This window comes from Epinephelus lanceolatus, chromosome 3, assembly GCF_041903045.1.
Source record: "Epinephelus lanceolatus isolate andai-2023 chromosome 3, ASM4190304v1, whole genome shotgun sequence".
NCBI classification, from domain to species: domain Eukaryota; kingdom Metazoa; phylum Chordata; class Actinopteri; order Perciformes; family Serranidae; genus Epinephelus; species Epinephelus lanceolatus.
In genome coordinates, this window is record NC_135736.1 from 51,237,675 (window position 1) to 51,260,000 (window position 22,326).

Sequence of the window (22,326 nt, forward strand, 5' to 3'; positions counted from 1 at the left end):
TAAACATTCAACTGTAGCGACTGAGATCACTTCCTGTTTGTTTTATACATGCATTCTTTAACAACAGCTGGATGACTTAAATCACTCATATGATATGTTTATATATATGTAAACATGTACATGTGTATTATGTTTGAGCCATTATCATTATCACTAGTGCTGTTATAGAAAATATGTAAACATATAAACACACAAACATAAATATATAGTATTTATGTTTGTGTCAGAGGTGCAGTACCGCTGGTGGCCGCCGGGGGCAGCAGACGTTACTCTGCTACGCGCAGACTCTGTGAAGCACGCACGCCCACTGAAGCCCCGCCCATGTACGTCAGTGTCTGCCCACTGCGCATGCCCAGCCGCTCCACAGTCCACTGTACCACACACGGAGTCACAACAACCGAGCACCGCGGAGTGTGAGCGACCGTTAGCTCGGTGACTGTCCGCCTGTCAGGAGGCCGGGGAAGGTGCTGCTGTCTGTGAGAGTCCGGGGGACAGAGCCTCAGGAGCGGACACGCAGCGGGGGAGGAGCCGCCCCGCCGGAGTCTCTGTGCTCGGATAGAATGTTGGCAGCGGAGCGGAGCGGAGAGCACCGAGCAGCACGCTGATTCACTCCGACAACCCGGCTAGCCCTCACCGTGAGTCCGCGTACACACCGACACTCACCTGGCCCAGCAGCGGCTCACCTGTGGGCCGCCGATGGATCATCCGCAGGCTGTTGACCGCTGCTAACGTTAGCAACAGCGGCTACATGCTAACAGTGCTGTTCGGATGGAACGGTTAACGGTCACCATGCGATCCTCCCGGTAAACGGAACGACAGCCGACAGTTAGCTGCGAGCCGCGGAGCTAACCGACAGCGGTGGAACATCTGGCCACAGCCGAGGATGGTCCCCGCTGGATGTTCCCACAGCTTCAGCCTCCCCGCCGGACTCTATCTCTGCCTCCCAGCGTTCATGTAAACCGCAGAACCGGAGAACCGGGCGTGTCGGTGCCGCTGCGGAGGCAGCAGCAGCAGCAGACATGCAGGCGGCCCAGCTGCAGTACGACTTCTTCAGCGAGGAGAACGGACCCAAGTGGAGAGGCCTGCTGGTGTCCTCCCTAGAGAAGGTACACACTCACTGACTCACTGTGGCACAACACAACACACTGTGACACAACACAACATACTGTGGCACAACACAACACACTGTGACACAACACACTGACACAACACAGCACACTGTGACACAACACAACACACTGACACAACACAGCCCACTGTGGCACAACACACTGTGGTACAACACAACACACTGACACAACACAACACACTGTGGCACAACACAACACACTGTGGCACAACACACTGTGACACAACACAACACACTGACACAACACAACACACTGTGGCACAACACAACACACTGTGACACAACACACTGACACAACACAGCACACTGTGACACAACACAACACACTGACACAACACAGCACACTGTGGCACAACACAACACACTGGCACAACACAACACACTGTGACACAACACAACACTGTGGCACAACACACTGTGACACAACACAACACACTGTGACACAACACAACACTGTGGCACAACACACTGTGACACAACACAGCACACTGTGGCACAACACAACACACTGACACAACACAACACACTGTGGCACAACACAACACACTGTGACACAACACAACACTGTGGCACAACACACTGTGACACAACACAGCACACTGTGGCACATCACAACACACTGACACAACACAGCACACTGTGACACAACACACTGTGACACAACACAATACACTGTGACACAACACAACACACTGTGGCACAACACAACACACTGTGACACAACACAACACACTGTGGCACAACACACTGTGACACAACACAATACACTGTGACACAACACAACACACTGTGGCACAACACAACACACTGTGGCACAACACACTGTGACACAACACAATACACTGTGACACAACACAACACACTGTGGCACAACACAACACACTGTGACACAACACAACACACTGTGGCACAACACACTGTGACACAACACAATACACTGTGACACAACACAACACACTGTGGCACAACACAACACACTGTGACACAACACAACACACTGTGACACAACACACTGTGGCACAACACAACACACTGGCACAACACAACACACTGACACAACACAACACACTGTGGCACAACACAACACACTGTGGCACAACACAACACACTGACACAACACAACACACTGTGACACAACACAACACACTGTGACACAACACAACACTGTGGCACAACACACTGTGACACAACACAGCACACTGTGACACGACACAACACACTGTGACACAACACAACACACACTGTGGCACAACACACTGTGGCACAACACACTGTGGCACAACACAACACACACTGTGGCACAACACAACACACACTGTGGCACAACACAACACACACTGTGGCACAACACACTGTGGCACAACACACTGTGACACAACACAACACACTGTGGCACAACACAACACACTGACACAACACAAAACACACTTTGGCACAACACAACACACTGTGACACAACACACTGACACAACACAAAACACACTGTGGCACAACACACTGTGACACAACACAGCACACTGTGACACGACACAACACACTGTGACACAACACAACACACACTGTGGCACAACACTGTGGCACAACACACTGTGACACAACACAACACACTGTGGCACAACACAACACACTGACACAACACAAAACACACTTTGGCACAACACAACACACTGTGACACAACACACTGACACAACACAAAACACACTGTGACACAACACACTGACACAACACAAAACACACTGTGGCACAACACAACACACTGACACAACACAACACTGTGGAACAACACACTGTGACACAACACAACACACTGACACAACACAAAACACACTGTGGCACAACACAAAAGACACTCTGGCACAACACAACACACTGTGACACAACACAACACACACTGTGACACAACACACTGACACAACACAACACACACTGTGACACAACACAACACACTGTGGCACAACACAACACACTGTGGCACAACACAAAAGACACTGTGACACAACACAACACACTGTGGCACAACACAAAAGACACTATGACACAACACACTGTGACACAACACAACACACTGTGACACAACACAACACACTGTGACACAACACACTGTGACACAACACAACACACTGTGACACAACACACTGTGGCACAACACACTGTGGCACAACACACTGTGACACAACACAACACACTGTGGCACAACACACACACACACACACTGTGACACAACACACACACACACACTGTGACACAACACAACACACTGTGACACAACACACACACACACTGACACAACACAACACACTGTGACACAACACAACACACTGTGGCTCAACACAACACACTGTGACACAACACAACACACTGTGACACAACACAACACATTGTGACACAACACACTGTGGCACAACACAACACACTGTGACACAACACAACACACTGGCACAACACAACACACTGTGACACAACACACTGTGGCACAACACAACACATTGTGACACAACACAACACACTGTGGCGCAACACACTGACACAACACAACACACTGTGGCACAACACACTGTGGCGCAACACACTGTGACACAACACACTGGCACAACACACTGTGACACAACACAACACACTGTGGCACAACACACTGTGGCACAACACAACACACTGTGACACAACACAACACACTGTGACACAAGACAACACACACTGTGGAGAGGCCTGATAAACACACACACAGTTAGGGACTGTGGCACAACACACTGTGACACAACACAACACACTGTGGCACAACATACTGTGGCACAACACACTGTGACACAACACAACACACTGTGGCACAACACACTGTGACACAACACACACACACTGTGACACAACACAACACACTGTGGCTCAACACAACACACTGTGACACAACACAACACACTGGCACAACACAACACACTGTGGCACAACACAACACATTGTGACACAACACACTGTGACACAACACAACACACTGGCACAACACAACACACTGTGGCACAACACAACACATTGTGACACAACACAACACACTGTGGTACAACACAACACACTGTGGCACAACACACTGTGACACAACACACTGTGGCACAACACAACACATTGTGACACAACACAACACACTGTGGCGCAACACACCGTTACACAACACAACACACTGTGGCACAACACACTGTGACACAACACACTGTGGCACAACACACTGTGACACAACACAACACACTGTGGCACAACACACTGTGACACAACACAACACAACACACTGGCGCAACACACTGTGACACAACACAACACACTGTGGCACAACACACTGTGACACAACACACTGTGGCACAACACACTGTGACACAACACAACACACTGTGGCACAACACACTGTGGCACAACACAACACACTGTGACACAACACAACACACTGTGACACAAGACAACACACACTGTGGAGAGACCTGATAAACACACACACACACAGTTAGGGACTGTGGTACAACACACTGTGACACAACACAACACACTGTGGCACAACACACTGTGGCACAACACACTGTGACACAACACAACACACTGTGGCACAACACACTGTGACACAACACACACACACTGTGACACAACACAACACACTGTGGCTCAACACAACACACTGTGACACAACACAACACACTGTGGCACAACACAACACACTGTGGCACAACACAACACATTGTGACACAACACACTGTGACACAACACAACACACTGGCACAACACAACACACTGTGGCACAACACAACACACTGTGGCACAACACAACACACTGTGACACAACACAACACACTGTGACACAACACACTGTGGCACAACACACTGTGACACAACACACTGTGGCACAACACAACACATTGTGACACAACACAACACACTGTGGCGCAACACACTGTGACACAACACAACACACTGTGGCACAACACACTGTGACACAACACACTGTGGCACAACACACTGACACAACACACTGTGACACAACACAACACACACTGTGGAGAGGCCTGATACACACACACACACACACACAGTTAGGGACTGTTGTGTATTTATTGAGGTGAAATCAGTGAATCATCCTGATGAAATAACGGCTGAATTCAGAATCAGAGTCTGATCCAGTTCATCATGTGACTTGTGTGTTCGGCCCCGGCTGCCTGAGTCTGAGGATGGTGTCCTGGGGGATCTCCTCTAAGACCTGGATCAGGGCATCACTTCCCCCCTGAGGAGGACCTTGAGGCCCTCTGCACCAGGATGAACCCGGGGCAATCTGCACCAGGAGGACCTCGAGGCCCTCTGCACCAGGATGAACCCGGGGCCATTTGCGCCAGGAGGACCTCGAGGCCCTCTGCACCAGGATGAACCCGGGGCAATCTGCACCAGGAGGACCTCGAGGCTGTCTGCACCAGGATGAACCCGGGGCAATCTGCACCAGGAGGACCTCGAGGCCGTCTGCACCAGAAGGAACCCAAGGCCCACCTCACCAGGAGGAACCCAGGGCCTCTGCACCAGGAGGAACCCAGGGCCCTCCTCACCAGGAGGAACGCAGGGCCGTCTGCACCAGGAGGAACCCAGGGCCCTCTGCACCAGGGGAAACCCAAGGCCCACCTCACCAGGAGGAACCCAGGGCCCTCTGCACCAGGAGGAACCCAGGGCCCTCCTCACCAGGAGGAACGCAGGGCTGTCTGCACCAGGAGGAACGCAGGGCCCTCTGCACCAGGAGGAACCCAGGGCTGTCTGCACCAGGAGGAACCCAAGGCCCACTTCACTAGGAGGAACCCAGGGCCCTCTGCACCAGGGGGAACTCGAGGCCCACCTCACCAGGAGGAACCCAGGGCCCTCTGCACCAGGAGGAACCCAAGGCCCCCCTCACCAGGAGGACCCCAGGGCCCTCTGCACCAGGGGGAACCCAGGGCCCCCCTCACCAGGAGGAAACCAAGGCCCACCTCACCAGGAGGAACCCAGGGCCCTCTGCACCAGGAGGAACCCAGGGCCCTCCTCACCAGGAGGAACCCAGGGCCCTCCTCACCAGGAGGAACCCAGGGCCCTCTGCACCAGGAGGAACCCAGGGCCCACTGCACCAGGAGGAAACCAAGGCCCACCTCACCAGGAGGAACCCAGGGCCCTCTGCACCAGGAGGACCCCAGGGCCCTCCTCACCAGGAGGAACCCAGGGCTGTCTGCACCAGGAGGAACCCAGGGCCCTCTGCACCAGGGGAAACCCAAGGCCCACCTCACCAGGAGGAACCCAGGGCCCTCTGCACCAGGAGGAACCCAGGGCCCTCCTCACCAGGAGGAACGCAGGGCTGTCTGCACCAGGAGGAACCCAGGGCCCTCTGCACCAGGGGGAACTCGAGGCCCACCTCACCAGGAGGAACCCAGGGCCCTCTGCACCAGGAGGAACCCAAGGCCCCCCTCACCAGGAGGACCCCAGGGCCCTCTGCACCAGGGGGAACCCAGGGCCCCCCTCACCAGGAGGAAACCAAGGCCCACCTCACCAGGAGGAACCCAGGGCCCTCTGCACCAGGAGGAACCCAGGGCCCTCCTCACCAGGAGGAACCCAGGGCCCTCCTCACCAGGAGGAACCCAGGGCCCTCTGCACCAGGAGGAACCCAGGGCCCACTGCACCAGGAGGAAACCAAGGCCCACCTCACCAGGAGGAACCCAGGGCCCTCTGCACCAGGAGGACCCCAGGGCCCTCCTCACCAGGAGGAACCCAGGGCTGTCTGCACCAGGAGGAACCCAGGGCCCTCTGCACCAGGAGGAACCAGTGTGAAGTCTGACAGTCGCTCTCAGGATTTCATCCTGGTACCTAACAGCAGTCAGGGTAGTGTTGGCTCTGACAAGGAGGTCTTTGTGACCCTCCAAGGATCTGCCTCCCCAGACCATCACTGACCCACCACCTAACCAGTCATGCTAGATGATGTCACAGGCAGCGTAACGTTCACCACGGAGTCTCCAGACTCTTTCACGCCTGTCACATGTGCTCAGTGCGAACCTGCTCTCATCTGTGAAGAGAACGGGGCACCAATGGTGGACCTGCCAGTCCTGGTGTTCTCTGGTGAATGATGGAGCTGCACGGTGCTGGACTGTGAGCACAGGTCCCACTAGAGGACGTGGGGCCCTCATGCCACCCTCATGGAGTCTGTTTCTAAGAGTGTGGTCAGAAACATGCACACCAGTATCCTAGGTTATGATTGGATTTTCAAATTTACAACGATCCTTGAACACATCACCTATGACGAATGTATGATCTGAGATTGTTAAAGTTTCTGTGTCTGATAGACGATCGATAGATTATAGATCTACTGATACATGATCTATGATCCTCACCGAGACCTCTGTCCTCACTGAGACTTCTGTCCTCACCGAGTCCTCTGTCCTCATTGAGACCTCTGTCCTCACCCAGTCCTCTGTCCTAACTGAGACTTCTGTCCTCACTGAGACCTCTGTCCTAACTGAGACTTCTGTCCTCACTGAGACTTATGTCCTCACTGAAACTTATGTCCTCACCCAGTCCTCACGGAAACTTCTTTCCTCACTGAGACTTCTGTCCTCATCGAATCCTCCGTCCTCACTGAGACTTCTGTCCTCACTGAGACTTCTGTCCTCACTGAGACTTATGTCCTCACCCAATCCTCATGGAAACTTCTTTCCTCACTGAGACTTCTGTCCTCATCGAATCCTCTGTCCTCACTGAGACTTCTGTCCTTACTGAAACTTTTGTCCTCACTGAGACTTCTGTCCTCACCCAGTCCTCTGTCCTCACTGAGACTTCTGTCCTCACCCAGTTCTCTGTCCTCACTGAGACTTATGTCCTCACCCTGTCCTCTGTCCTCACCGAGTCCTCTGTCCTCACTGAGACGTCTGTCCTCACTGTTTCCTCTGTCCTCACCGAGACTTCTTTCCTCACTGAGTCCTCTGTCCTCACTGAGACTTTTGTCCTCACCGAGACTTCTGTCCTCACTGAAACTTCTATCCTCACTGAGACTTGTGTCCTCACCCTGTCCTCTGTCCTCACTGAGACTTCTGTCCTCACCGAGTTCTCTGTCCTCACCGAGACTTCTGTTCTCACTGAGACTTCTGTCTTCACTGAAACGTCTGTCCTCACCCAGTCCTATGTCCGCACTGAGACCTATGTCCTCACCGAGTTCTCTGTCCTCACTGAGACTTGTGTCCTCACCGAGTTCTCTGTCCTCACTGAGACTTCTGTCCTCACTGAAACTTCTGTCCTCACTCAGACTTCTGTCCTCACCCAGTCCTCTGTCCTCACTCAGACTTCTGTCCTTACTGAGACTTCTGTCCTCACTGAAACTTCTGTCCTCACTGAGATTTCTGTCCTCACTGAGACTTCTGTCCTCACTGAAACTTCTTTCCTCACTGAGACTTATGTCCTCACCGAGTTCTCTGTCCTCACTGAGACTTCTGTCCTTACTGAGACTTCTGTCCTCACCCAGTCCTCTGTCCTCACTGAGACTTATGTCCTCACCGAGTTCTCTGTCCTCACTGAAACTTCTGTCCTCACCCAGTCCTATGTCCGCAATGAGACTTCTGTCCTCACCGAGTTCTCTGTCCTCACTGAGACTTCTGTCCTCACTGAGACTTCTGTCCTTACTGAGACTTCTGTCCTCACCCCGTCCTCTGTCCTTACTGAGACTTATGTCCTCACCGAGTTCTCTGTCCTCACTGAGACTTCTGTCCTCACTGAGACTTCTGTCCTTACTAAGTTCTCTGTCCTCACTGAGACTTCTGTCCTCACTGTCTCCTCTGTCCTCACCGAGACTTCTTTCCTCACTGAGTCCTCTGTCCCCACTGAGTCCTCCTTTTTGTTTTTGTTTAAATTTTTTTAAAAAAGACCAAAATGTTTTTATTTTTTAAAAGCTGCTGAAAAAATCTTGACTGATTTTTGTTTTATTTTTTTTAACGCCAAATTGAAACACTCAAATTAATGACTCTGCTTCATTGCCTGCTGCTCCAGGAAATTACATCACAACCATCAAACTGCGGTGTGGTTTGTTGTTGATCAAACAGAAACATGCAGGTCAGTGTGTTCAGACACAACTCACCTGCATACAGGTATGAGGCTGAGACAGGCTGCGTCTCCTCCAATCTGCTGAGCTGTGAAACACATCTGTTCACCGATTAGCTCCTTCCTTCCTGTTGCTCCTTCACAGTAAGAGCTTTTCACCAGCAAACTACAGGAAGGCTTTTATTGTATAGCTGCTGCAGGAAACACATCATTGTGTGTGAGTCAGCAGACTGACAGCTGAGGACTGTTTGTTTCAGTGGGTCAGTCTAATAGCTGGAGTATGTTGATATTAACATCAGTCTGACTGCAGTCTCTGTTGTTTACAGCACAAACAGGAAGTAAACACAACATTAACCCTTTACCTCCACATCCATCAGGGACAGGTACACGCAGGTAGAGGACAGAGTAGCTGAGCAGGTAGAGGACAGGTAGAAGAGGACAGTGTACCTGAGCAGGTAGAGTACAGAGTACCCGAGAAGGTAGAGTACAGTGTACCCGAGCGAGCAGAGGACAGTGTACCTGAGCAGGTAGAGGACAGGTAGTAGAGGACAGAGTACCCGAGCAGGTAGAGGACAGTGCACCTAAGCAGGTAGAGAACAGAGTACCTGAGCAGGTAGAGGACAGAGTACCCAAGCAGGTAGAGGACAGTGTACCTGAGCAGGTAGAGTACAGAGTACCCGAGCAGGTAGAGGACAGAGTACCTGAGCAGGTAGAGTACAGAGTACCCGAGCAGGCAGAGGACAGAGTACCCGAGCAGGTAGAGTACAGAGTACCCGAGCAGGTAGAGTACAGAGTACCCGAGCAGGTAGAGTACAGAGTACCCGAGCAGGTAGAGTACAGAGTACCCGAGCAGGTAGAGGACAGAGTACCTGAGCAGGTAGAGTACAGTTTACCCGAGCAGGTAGAGGACAGGTAGTAGAGGACAGTGTATCTGAGCAGGTAGAGGACAGGTAGTAGAGGACAGTGTACCTGAGCAGGTAGAGGACAGTGTACCTGAGCAGATAGAGGACAGTGTACCTGAGCAGGTAGAGGACAGTGTACCTGAGCAGGTAGAGTACAGTGTACCTGAGCAGATAGAAGACAGTGTATCTGAGCAGGTAGAATACAGAGTACCCGAGCAGGTAGAGGACAGTGTACCCGAGCAGGTAGAGTACAGTGTACCTGAGCAGGTAGAGGACAGTGTACCTGAGCAGGTAGAGGACAGTGTATCTGAGCAGGTAGAGGACAGGTAGTAGAGGACAGAGTACGCGAGCAGGTAGAATACAGTGTACCTGAGTAGGTAGAGGACAGTGTACCCGAGTAGGTAGAGGACAGTGTACCCGAGTAGGTAGAGGACAGTGTACCTGAGCAGGTAGAGTACAGTGTACCCGAGCAGGTAGAGGACAGTGTACCCGAGCAGGTAGAGTACAGAGTACCCGAGCAGGTAGAGTACAGAGTACCCGAGCAGGTAGAGGACAGAGTACCCGAGCAGGTAGAGGACAGAGTACCCGAGCAGGTAGAGGACAGAGTACCCGAGCAGGTAGAGGACAGTGTACCCGAGCAGGCAGAGTACAGAGTACCTGAGCAGGTAGAGTACAGTTTACCTGAGCAGGTAGAGGACAGGTAGTAGAGGACAGTGTATCTGAGTAGGTAGAGTACAGAGTACCTGAGCAGGTAGAGTACAGTTTACCTGAGCAGGTAGAGGACAGGTAGTAGAGGACAGTGTATCTGAGCAGGTAGAGTACAGAGTACCTGAGCAGGTAGAGTACAGAGTACCCAAGCAGATAGAGGACAGGTAGTAGAGGACAGTGTACCCGAGCAGGTAGAGGACAGTGTATCTGAGCAGGTAGAGGACAGAGTACGCGAGCAGGTAGAATACAGTGTACCTGAGTAGGTAGAGGACAGTGTACCCGAGCAGGTAGAGTACAGTGTACCCGAGCAGGTAGAGTACAGTGTTCCCGAGCAGGTAGAGGACAGTGTACCCGAGCAGGTAGAGGACAGTGTACCCGAGCAGGTAGAGGACAGTGTACCTGAGCAGGTAGAGTACAGTGTACCCGAGCAGGTAGAGTACAGTGTACCCGAGCAGGTAGAGGACAGAGTACCTGAGCAGGTAGAGGACAGAGTACCTGAGCAGGTAGAGTACAGTTTACCTGAGCAGGTAGAGTACAGGTAGTAGAGGACAGTGTACCTGAGCAGGTAGAGGACAGAGTACCTGAGCAGGTAGAATACAGTTTACCCGAGCAGGTAGAGGACAGAGTACCCGAGCAGGTAGAATACAGTTTACCCGAGCAGGTAGAGGACAGGTAGTAGAGGACAGAGTACCCGAGCAGGTAGAGTACAGTTTACCCGAGCAGGTAGAGGGTAGAGTACCCGAGCAGGCAGAGGACAGAGTATCTGAGCAGATACAGGAAGTAAACGTCAAACGTACAGCGTTCAGAATGCAGTATTCACTTGGCGGTTCGTTGTGTCGTATGACGCTGGAATCTGTAGCAGTCTAAAAATGCAGTGCTCCCTCCTATCAGTGGTCATGGCGGCGGCTCATTGCCCCCTGCAGGTGGTTTATTGATAGGGCAGTACTAAAATGTTACAGGTGTGCTATCAGACTGAACATACCTGTACAGGTACGTTTTGACATGTCAGATGAGCTGTAACACCTGCTCTCATCCTCCTGGTGGCAGCAGAGAGCAGTGCATGCTGTGACTCTGAGAAGTCTTTGACAGAGACAGTTTGTTTGTTTGTTTTATTAAAATCCCCATTAGCTTTTGCATAGCAGAAGGTATTCTTCCTGGGAAGAAGCAAGAGAGGAGCTTCCTTAATAATAAACATCACTTTCTCTTTGTTTCAGATGTGCTTTGATCTTGATCAGTTATCTGCCACCAGCTCACTGTGTGTGTGTGTGTGTGTGTGTGTTGAAGGTACTGAACCAGGTGCATCCTAACCTGGTGTCCCAGCAGGAGGCGCTGCAGTACATCGAGGAGCTGATCCTGCTGCTGCTCAGCATGCTGTGTCAGGCTCAGCCACGTACTGTACAGGATGTGGAGGTAACACACACACACACACACACACACATACACACAGCAGCTTCAATGAACTCAGAATCTGACTGAGCTCTGAGAACAGAACAGAGTCAGTCAGTGTGTTCGGCTCGTCTGGTGGATGAAACAGTCCATCATCGTAAATGGAGCTCTGATAAGACGATTCACCATGGCAACGGGTCAATAAAGGGTGGAGCCTTATATAGAGATATTAAACTGTGTGACTGTGTTAACACAATAAAGTTTGATTCATTGTTGGGTGATGAATGGTTCATCACATTTCCTCTGATGGATGATTTAGCAGCAGCTGAGACGTGACTGCCGCTCCCCGTCCCATCGTATTAACATATGTGCGGTGATGGACACGTTGTCCGCACGCCCAAACACAGTCTGCACAGTTTGTAACTGTCCAGGGTCCAATGTTAAGGTTTTTTCCTACTTGCCCTGCAGGGCAAGTACTTCTCAAATCTACTTGCCCCATCTAAATTCTTACAATCAATCAATCAATCAATCAATCAATCAATTTTATTTATAAAGCCCAATATCACAAATCACAATTTGCCTCACAGGGCTTTACAGTATATGACATCCCTCTGTCCTTATGACCTTCACAGCTGATCAGGAAAAACTCCCCAAAAAACCCCTTTAATGGGGAAAAGAAATGGTAGAAACCTCAGGAAGAGCAACTGAGGAGGGATCCCTCTTCCAGGACGGACAGACGTGCAATAGATGTCGTACAGAACAGATCAGCATAATAAATTAACAGTAATCTGTATGACACAATGAGACAGAGAGAGAGAGAGAGAGAGAGAGAGAGAGAGACAGAGAGAGAGAGAGAGAGAGAGAGAGAGAGAACAGAGAGAGAGAGAGAGAGAGAGAGAGACAGAGAGAGAGAGAGAGAGAGATGCAGGTAATAACAGTAGCTTACAACAACATTATTGAAAGTAATAATATTATAGTTATAGTTCTGGCTACTGTGGTACAATATGTTGAAAGTATGTATTAATATCTGGCAGTATACATGTGTGACAATAGTCATATGTGTATAATAACAGTAGAAGTATGACTAATGACTAATGATGGCAGCAGCAGCAGGAGGCATCTGGCAGGACCACGGCAGCAGCACAACCACACACGTCACGCTGTCCAGGCACCGCTGTGATATGAGTTAATCTGAGAGACAGTGGAGCACAAAGGCTCCGGAGAAGAAGCCGAGTTAGTGACATCCAGAATGGCCGAGTTAGCAAGATGCAGTAATAGAATACGAGAGAGAGAGAGAGAGAGAGAGAGAGAGAGAGGAGAGAAGGTGCCCGGTGTATTATAGGGGGGTCCTCCGGCAGACTAGGCCTAAGTCAGCCTAACTAGGGGCTGGTACAGGGCAAGCCTGAGCCAGCCCTAACTATAAGCTTTATCAAAGAGGAAAGTCTTAAGTCTAGTCTTAAATGTGGAGACGGTGTCTGCCTCCCGGACCGTAACAGGAAGATGATTCCACAGGAGAGGAGCCTGATAGCTGAAGGCTCTAGCTCCTGATCTACTTTTGGAGACTTTAGGGACCACGAGTAACCCTGCGTTCTCAGAGCGCAGTGTTCTGGTGGGATAATATGGCACTATGAGCTCTCTAAGATATGATGGAGCTTGACCATTTAGAACTTTATAAGTTAACAGTAGGATTTTAAATTCAATTCTGGATTTTACAGGGAGCCAGTGCAGAGAAGCTAAAACAGGAGAAATATGATCTCGTTTCTTAGTTCCTGTTAGTACACGTGCTGCTGCATTCTGAATTAGCTGGAGAGTTTTTAAGGACTTACTAGAGCTACCTGATAATAGAGTTACAGTAATCCAGCCTAGAGGTAACAAAAGCGTGGACCAATTTTTCTGCATCTTTTCGGGTCAGGATAGGCCTAATTTTCACAATATTACGCAGATGAAAAAATGCAGTCCATGAGGTTTGTTTTAAATGAGAATTAAAAGACAAATCTTGATCAAATATTACTCCGAGGTTTCTTAGGGTAGTGCTAGAGGCCAGAGCAATGCCATCTAGAGAAACTATGTCATCAGATAAAGAGTCTCTGAGTTGTTTGGGGCCAAGAACAATAACTTCAGTTTTTTTATGTCTTTAAGGCAGTTATGGAGTTTAGTTAATTGATTACTTTCTTCTGGCTTCATCGATAAATACAACTGAGTATCATCCGCATAACAATGGAAATTTATAGAGTGATTTCTAATGATGTCACCTAAAGGAAGCATATATAGAGTAAATAAGATTGGTCCGAGCACAGAACCTTGCGGAACTCCAAAACAAACTTTGGTACGTAAGGATGATTCATTATGAACGTCAACAAACTGAAAACGATCAGATAAATAAGATTTAAACCAGCTTAGTGCAGAACCTTTTAGGCCAATTAAGTGATCCAATCTCTGCAGTAGAATTTGATGGTCAATTGTGTCAAACACCGCACTAAGATCTAAAACAAGTACAGAGACGAGTCCTTTGTCTGAAGCAATCAGAAGGTCATTTGTAATTTTAACTAGTGCTGTCTCAGTGCTATGATGCACTCTAAATCCTGACTGAAATTCCTCAAATAAATTATTATCATGGAGAAAATCACACAGCTGGTCTGTGACTACTTTCTCAAGGATCTTTGACATAAAGGGAAGATTAGATATTGGTCTATAGTTGGCTAACACCTCTGGATCCAGGGTGGGCTTTTTTAGTAGAGGTTTAATTACAGCTACCTTAAAAGACTGTGGTACGTAGCCTGTTAATAAGGATATATTGATCATATCTAATATATGAGTGTTGACTAAAGGAAAGACCTCCTTAAGTAGCCTAGTTGGGATGGGGTCTAAGAGACACATTGATGATTTAGATGAAGAAATCACTGCTGTCAATTCTTGAAGAGAAATTGGGGAGAAGCAATCTAAATATATATTAGGTCTTACAGCTGTGTTTGAGCTTACTTGCCCTGTTTAAGAGGTTCTTTTTCTGGCTGTGTGGTGCATATTTTCGCTCATAACTTATATCTTACATCAGCAGAGACAATCAGCCAATGGAGGCAGCAGCACATAAAAAAAGCAGCACACCGCAACTGGCCCCTCCGAGGACAGAAACAGGAGAGGAAATACACGATTTTTAGGGCAAGGCCACTTTGGCCTTTGATAAATACAAATTTATTGGGGCATCACGGCCAAAATGTGGGGCACCAAGGCCAAAAACAATGGCGCAATAACGATATGTGCTAACTACATTGAATGAAGACAAAACAGTGTATGTGTTGAAAAACAGTACTGAGTTTATTAAAACTGGATGTGCATGACTAGGGATATATCTCGTCTCTTGTTGTTTTGATTCATGTCCCTTATTTTTTAAGTCTTTGAAATCTCTTTATTCTTTTGTTATCTCCTAGTTATTAAGAAATTATTATTAGAAGAAGATTCTTTATTGTCCTTTCTCAGCACATAACATACATTGAAACGAAATTTGACCCATCCTACTGTATACACTAGTGGGCAGCTGCAGTGCAGCGTCCGGGGACCAACTCCAGTTCTTTTGCCAGTGGTCAGGGTCACTGACAGGTGTATTCACCTAACATAGCCTACATATCTTTAATTATATAATTATTTATATGTCTCTATGTATATTTTTACATAAATCCCCAATATTTTATTTGCCTTTAAAAAATCCTCTTCCTTCATTTAATTTGACAATGTTTATTGTATTGTATTATATGTAATCAGAAGTCCAAACAAACACGCTCAACCCTCAGAAGTATGAATGGGTGCTGAATTCTCAAGAAATGTAAAAAATTGTGTACAAAAGGTACAGGACAGCACTCCAATTATAGTGTTTATTGCCACACGAACGTTTCGGGTGAAACCCTTCCTCAGCGTGCACAAGCAACAAAGTGAATGGATCACACACACAGGTGTCACTTATCGGTAATCAGGCTGACGCAGCAGCTGCAGGTAATGGCAAGAGAAGAAAAAAAGAATAAAAGAAAAAAGGAACCTAACAATGTATCCCTTCTTATATCAACACAAACAATCAAGTAACTACAATAGTGATATTTTTTTAGAACAGTTATTCAACAATGAAATGCATATCAATTTCTAAGAATTCCAAGCTTTTAACATTTTTAAGGTTTTTAAAGTTTTTTAACAAAAAATGAACAGGCAAATGTCTAATTGTTTTAATGCAGTATGCTTGTTAACCTGTAGGCCTGTTGGTCAAGAACATTTGTACAAAAAACAATTTTACAAAAAACAAGTAAGCACCAACTCCTCATTCAGTCCCTTTGGCTCTAGAGTGTCAAGGAAATGAATCCAGAAACATTCGTTTTGCTAAAGGATTTTATCCCGATCTCCACCTCTAGGTGGAATCTTAACTGCCTCAATGCCCATATATCTGAGATCAGCTGTGGTATGGTAGTAGCTGTTAAAATGTCTGACCACTGCTGATTTAGAGTCATGATTGCGGATGGAACATTTATGTTCACACATTCTAGTTTTTAGTTCCCGTTTTGTTTTACCAACATAGTACAGATTGCAAGGACACTTCAACAAATATACAACAAATTTAGTGTTGCATGTTATTCTACCTTTGACTTTCACAATCTTACCAGTTTTAGGATGTGAGAAATAATTTTCTCTGATCAGATTTGGGCACTGAACACAATTGAAACAAGGAAAATTGCCATTTGGCACACTGGACAAAAAATGATGAGAAAGTTTTTTTGGTAAAACGGATCTCACCAAATAGTTGCTCAAATTGGGCTGTCTTTTAAAGAAGAATCTTGGTGGCTCTTGAAAAGCTCTTCCGATATCGGGATCTGTGTTCAGAATATACCAATAGTTATTTACAACCTTTTTGAGTGCACTGGAAATAGGGCTATATGTGCACACCATTGAAACCGAGTTAGAATGAACTTTTTCTTTCGGCTCTAACAAGACATTCCTCTTAAATTCTCAGCTTCCTTTTTAGAGAATAATTGTAGAATTGAGTTTCTGTTTGTTGAGAATGGATATAATTCTTTAATAAAGGTTTGTGATGTTAGGCAACTTAAAGCTATTGAGATTATGACCATTCACCAAAAGTGAAGGAAGATTTGGGTTAATATTACTTTGAAGTAAGTTATTAGACATTATAATCATAGATTGAGGAATTGCTTTGATTATATTATTGTATTGCCTTCTGTCATTAAGATTAAATTTGGAGCAAAATTCTGCAAAGGGTATAATATTTCCAGTGTTGTCTAACAGATGCATTACAGACCATATTCCTTTCTCTAACCAATTTTGGTAAAAAATGGATTTATTTCTAAGTAAGACATACCTACAATTCCATAATGGGGTGTTATGGGGACTAAAATTATGCTTGAAAATCATTTTCCAGTATAGCAAAACCTGTTGATGGAAGGATAAGATAAGATAATTTGATGGGGATCTTTTTCAGATCAAAATCACATCTAAGGAGAAAGTTAATTCCTCCTAAGCTCATAAAAATATGGTTTGGGATGTGAAACCATTGGCTATTTTCATCTCTTAACAAGGATCTTAGCCAATTAATTTTAATGGTGCCATTAATACAATCTATATCGAGGGCTTTAAGACCTCCCTTCTCGTATCCTTTAACCATAATTCCTTTTCTGATGTAGTGTGTTTTCCTATTCCATATATAATTGAAGTTTGCTTGGTTTATAGTCTTTACTGCACTTTTAGAGAGTGATAGCGAATAGGCTGGGTAAATGAATCTTGAGAGGCATTCCATTTTTGTGAGGAAAATTCGACCAATAATAGAGATGTCTCTTTGAGACCACATATTTAAATATGATTTACATTTATCTAAAGTATTCCAAATGTTGAGGTTATCTAGAGTGTTAATGTCCTTAGTAATGTGTATGCCTAAGTATTTAACGGTTGATTTAACAGGGATATTATGAATTGTTGTTAGAGGGGAACTATTTATTAGTAATAATTCACATTTTTTAAGGTTTAATTTTAGTCCAGATGCCTTGGAAAAGAAATTAATTGTATTGAGGACTTTGGGGACTTGTTCAGTATTTTTCATGAATATGGTTGTGTCATCAGCCAGTTGGTTAATTGCCAGTTGTTTGCCTAACACCATCAAATTTTCAAAATCTGTTTTTTTTTTTTATAAGAATAGAAAGCATTTCCGCTGCTGTGATAAATAGTAAGGGAGAAATGGGACAGCCTTGCTTAATTCCTCTATTAACTGAGAATCTTGAAAACATGTTCCTTGTGGTAGTATGACTGTACTGTTAGTATTCTTATAAATTAGTTTAATCATGTTAATGAAGTTTTCTCCAAAACCAAATAGTTCTAAGGTGCTAAAAATAAACTTATGTTCGACTGTGTCGAACGCTTTAAAAAAATCTAAGAACAAAATAAAACCTTCATCTTCAATTAGATGGTTGTATTCCAGCAAGTCAAGCACAAGCCGTATATTATTATGAATTGATCGTCCTTTAATAAAACCAGATTGTGTATCTGAGATAATTTGTGTAATACCAGATTTCAGTCTGTTTGCATAAATATGTGTTAATAGTTTGTAATCAGTATTGAGCAAGGTTATAGGTCTAAGGTTGTCAATTAATTTGGAATCTTTACCAGGTTTAGGGATGAGAGTGATCAACCCCTGTTTCATAGTAGTTGGAAGAATATGAGATTCAGATATTTCTTTTAACATAAAAAAAAGAGATCTTTAAGATGTACCCAGAAATGTCTATAGAAGTTGCTTGTTAGACCATCTGAGCCCGGGGACTTGTCTAATGTTAAGCATCTTATGGCTTTTTCCACTTCATCCATACTTATCTCAGCCTCGCACATGCTTTTGAAATACTTATCAATTCTGGGGATCCACTTTATAATATGCTCAAAGAAAGCATCAGCATCTGAGGGTGAATAAGAAGAGGAGTACAGCTCATTGTAAAATTTAAAGATTTCCTTAGAAATTAAGTCTGGGTCAGTACATTCTTGATTATCTATCAGTAGTGTTCTTATTGCATTTCGTTCTTGTCTTCTTTTTTCCAGTCTACAAAAGTATGCAGAACTCCTCTCTCTCTCTTCTATCCATTTCGCTCTTGATCTAATATATGCTACTTTGGCTTTAGAAAGATAGATGTTATCCAGTGACGATTGTAAGAGTGTAAGTTTTTGTTTGCTGTTCTCATTTAGAGATGATTTATTACATATACTGTTTATTTCTGTAATGATTTCCATCTCTTTTTCCTTACTTTCCCTGCTTAATATTTTGCTATTTGAAATAGAAATCTGGCGTACTTTGTATTTTAAATATTCCCATTTGCTTCTATAGGTTAAGAGGTTTGAATCTGTGGTTATATTATTGATCATTGTAGTAATTTCTTGGCAGAAACGCTCACTTTTCAGGAGGTTTGAATTAAATTTCCAATAACCTTTTTTAAAGCATTTGTTTGTGGACATAAAATTAAGTTTAATCAAACAGTGATCTGTTAAAGGTGCAGCAGAAATTGTGGAAGTTGGATCCAGCCCAGGCCTATTATCTGACACTAACCAAAAATCTATTCTGGATTTGACTGAGCCATCAGGTTTGAACCATGTGTAGATTTGGGTATCAGGATTATCAAATCGCCATACATCTTTTAGGTTAAACACACTACAAAAATCAAGCAACACGGGATTGTAAAAGTGTCTTTGGTATTTGGAGGGAGATCTGTCTAGCCATTCATCCATCACCATGTTGTAATCACCACCAAAAATAAAGTTGTCAGTAGGATACCTTTGACAAAGATCCTTAATTGTTTTTGTAATTTCAGAGAACATATTTTTGTTTTGGTTAGGGTTATTGTACCCATAAATGTTACCTAGAATCAGAAAGTCATCATTTGCCTCAAGAACACATAGTATCCAGTGACCTAACGAATCTCCATTTGTGGTTAAAACTTTCCCAGGGAAGTTGTTTAATAGTATGGCGACACCTGCTGATCTATTTGTGCCATGACTAAAAAGAATTTTGTCACCCCATTGATTTAACCAAAATTTTTCATCCATGTCATTTGAGTGTGTCTCTTGTAGGAGATAACATAGCGCTTTTTCATTTTTGCAAAAAAGGAAGGTTGATTTTCTTTTTATAGAATCTCTAAGACCCCTAGCATTAAGTGAAACAAAAGAGAATGCAGAACTGAAAAAAGACATTAAAGAAGGAGATGTAAATTCAGTAAGAAAGTATGGACGTTTGTTTTGGAAATAAGTACTATTGTGCTGCCCCAATCCAACACTATTGAACTTAGTAATAGTAGGAGAACAGATCTTCTTGTTCTTCTGTACTAAGTGGTTTAATGAGCTTATGAATGTAACCAGCACTAATAAGTGAGGTAAGTGGTAGAATATAATTTTGGAAAATAGTGCATCTTTCAAGTTATATTATTAACCTCGTGCACGACCTTTAAACTGTGGTCCACATAAAGTGCATCTGAACATTTCAGAACTACTTTCAACAGCAGCATGTAATAAAAATACTTAGCTTATAACATATCAAAGTAGAAAACCTGAGTAATCTGGAAACATTTTAAACATAGAGCCTTTCAAGGGACTCTTATATAACTGAGAGTGTAAGGCACATGTTGTAATGTGTAGATAAACTAATCTAGTGCCACCCTAAATCCGTTGATGTACCCCACATGTCCTCTATAGTACACAGTCTTCCCAGCAGCTCTGGCTTGCTCCATCTTCGGCCATGCAGCAGCATGAGCCTCACGGTCAGCTTTGCAGAAATCTTGCTTGAAGTGAATCCCCAAGTCTTTACAGATCTTAGAGTTCTTGGACAGCTTCCAGAAGGCATCCCGGTGATATCTCATGGTGAACTGCACGATGACTGGACGGCTTTTTCCTTCCTCTCGTCTCCCAAGGCGGTGAACGGTGTCAACTACGGTTTCCACTGACGTAGCCCACTGCGGCGCAATCTTTGAAAGAATACCAATGACGATGTCTCGAATGTGTTCGTCATCTTTTTCTTTCAGGCCATGAATTTTGAGGTTCCAGCGCCTCTTGTATCGCTCCAACTCAATCACTTTTTCTGTCAGTTCCTCATTTTCTTTAACGAGCCGGGTCATTTCCTTTTCCATTGATTGCATTTTAGCTTTGCAATCTTTAATCTCAGCTGCATTCATCTCCGCGAGCTTGGAAATGTTAGCCACCATGACGGAGTTTTCTCTTAGCTGAGCGCCAAAGTTGTCTGTTTTAGCGGTTAGCTTTTCAATAGCCTGTACGAGCACCTCATTTGGGACAACAGGTGGCTCTTGAGGGCTTTTTACCTTTGAAGGTGGCGGCGGAGTGCTTTTCGTTGGAGTGACAGGCGAGGATTTTCTCTTTACACCTCCAGTGGTTGTTATATCCATCTGTGAATAGTCGTGATCCGCCATCTTGGCGTTTTCCAAGGCTGCAGTTAGCTTAGCTTCAGGCTTTCCGGTCGGCATGTTGGTTCATAGAACCGTATTAATCTCCAATGTTATACTTGGTTATACTTTCAAACACTTACTTCAACGCCTGTTCTTTTCTGACTAACAAAACTCCAAGTTTCATGTCAATTTCGGGGCAGCTGCTTAAGAGCTTAGAAACGGCAGCCTGTCTGCTCCGCCATCTTGCCGAGTCCCCATATCCAGGAAGTTACCTATGATGCACCTCCATCCATCACAGACAGGAAGTTACCCATGATGCACCTCCATCCATCACAGACAGGAAGTTACCCATGATGCACCTCCATCCATCACAGACAGGCAGTTACCCATGATGCACCTCCATCCCATCACAGACAGGAAGTTACCCATGATGCACCTCCATCCATCACAGACAGGCAGTTACCCATGATGCACCTCCATCCATCACAGACAGGCAGTTACCTATGATGCACCTCCATCCATCACAGACAGGAAGTTACCTATAATGCACCTCCATCCATCACAGACAGGAAGTTACCCATGATGCACCTCCATCCATCACAGACAGGAAGTTACCCATGATGCACCTCCATCCATCAGAGACAGGAAGTTACCTATAATGCACCTCCATCCATCACAGACAGGAAGTTACCCATGATGCACCTCCATCCATCACAGACAGGAAGTTAC

The 22,326-nt window shown here is 45.8% G+C and overlaps 1 protein-coding gene across 1 annotated transcript in view; it reads left to right on the forward strand.

The window, feature by feature from the left end:
* Window positions 1-350: 350 nt before the first annotated feature.
* sos1 (son of sevenless homolog 1 (Drosophila)) overlaps window positions 351-22,326 on the forward strand; it is an 87,178-nt gene continuing 65,202 nt past the window's right edge. Inside the window, 2 exon segments of the mRNA XM_033623614.2 lie at window positions 351-1,106; window positions 12,083-12,208. Coding sequence (XP_033479505.2) covers window positions 1,020-1,106; window positions 12,083-12,208 — 213 coding nt within the window. The 5' untranslated portion in view covers window positions 351-1,019.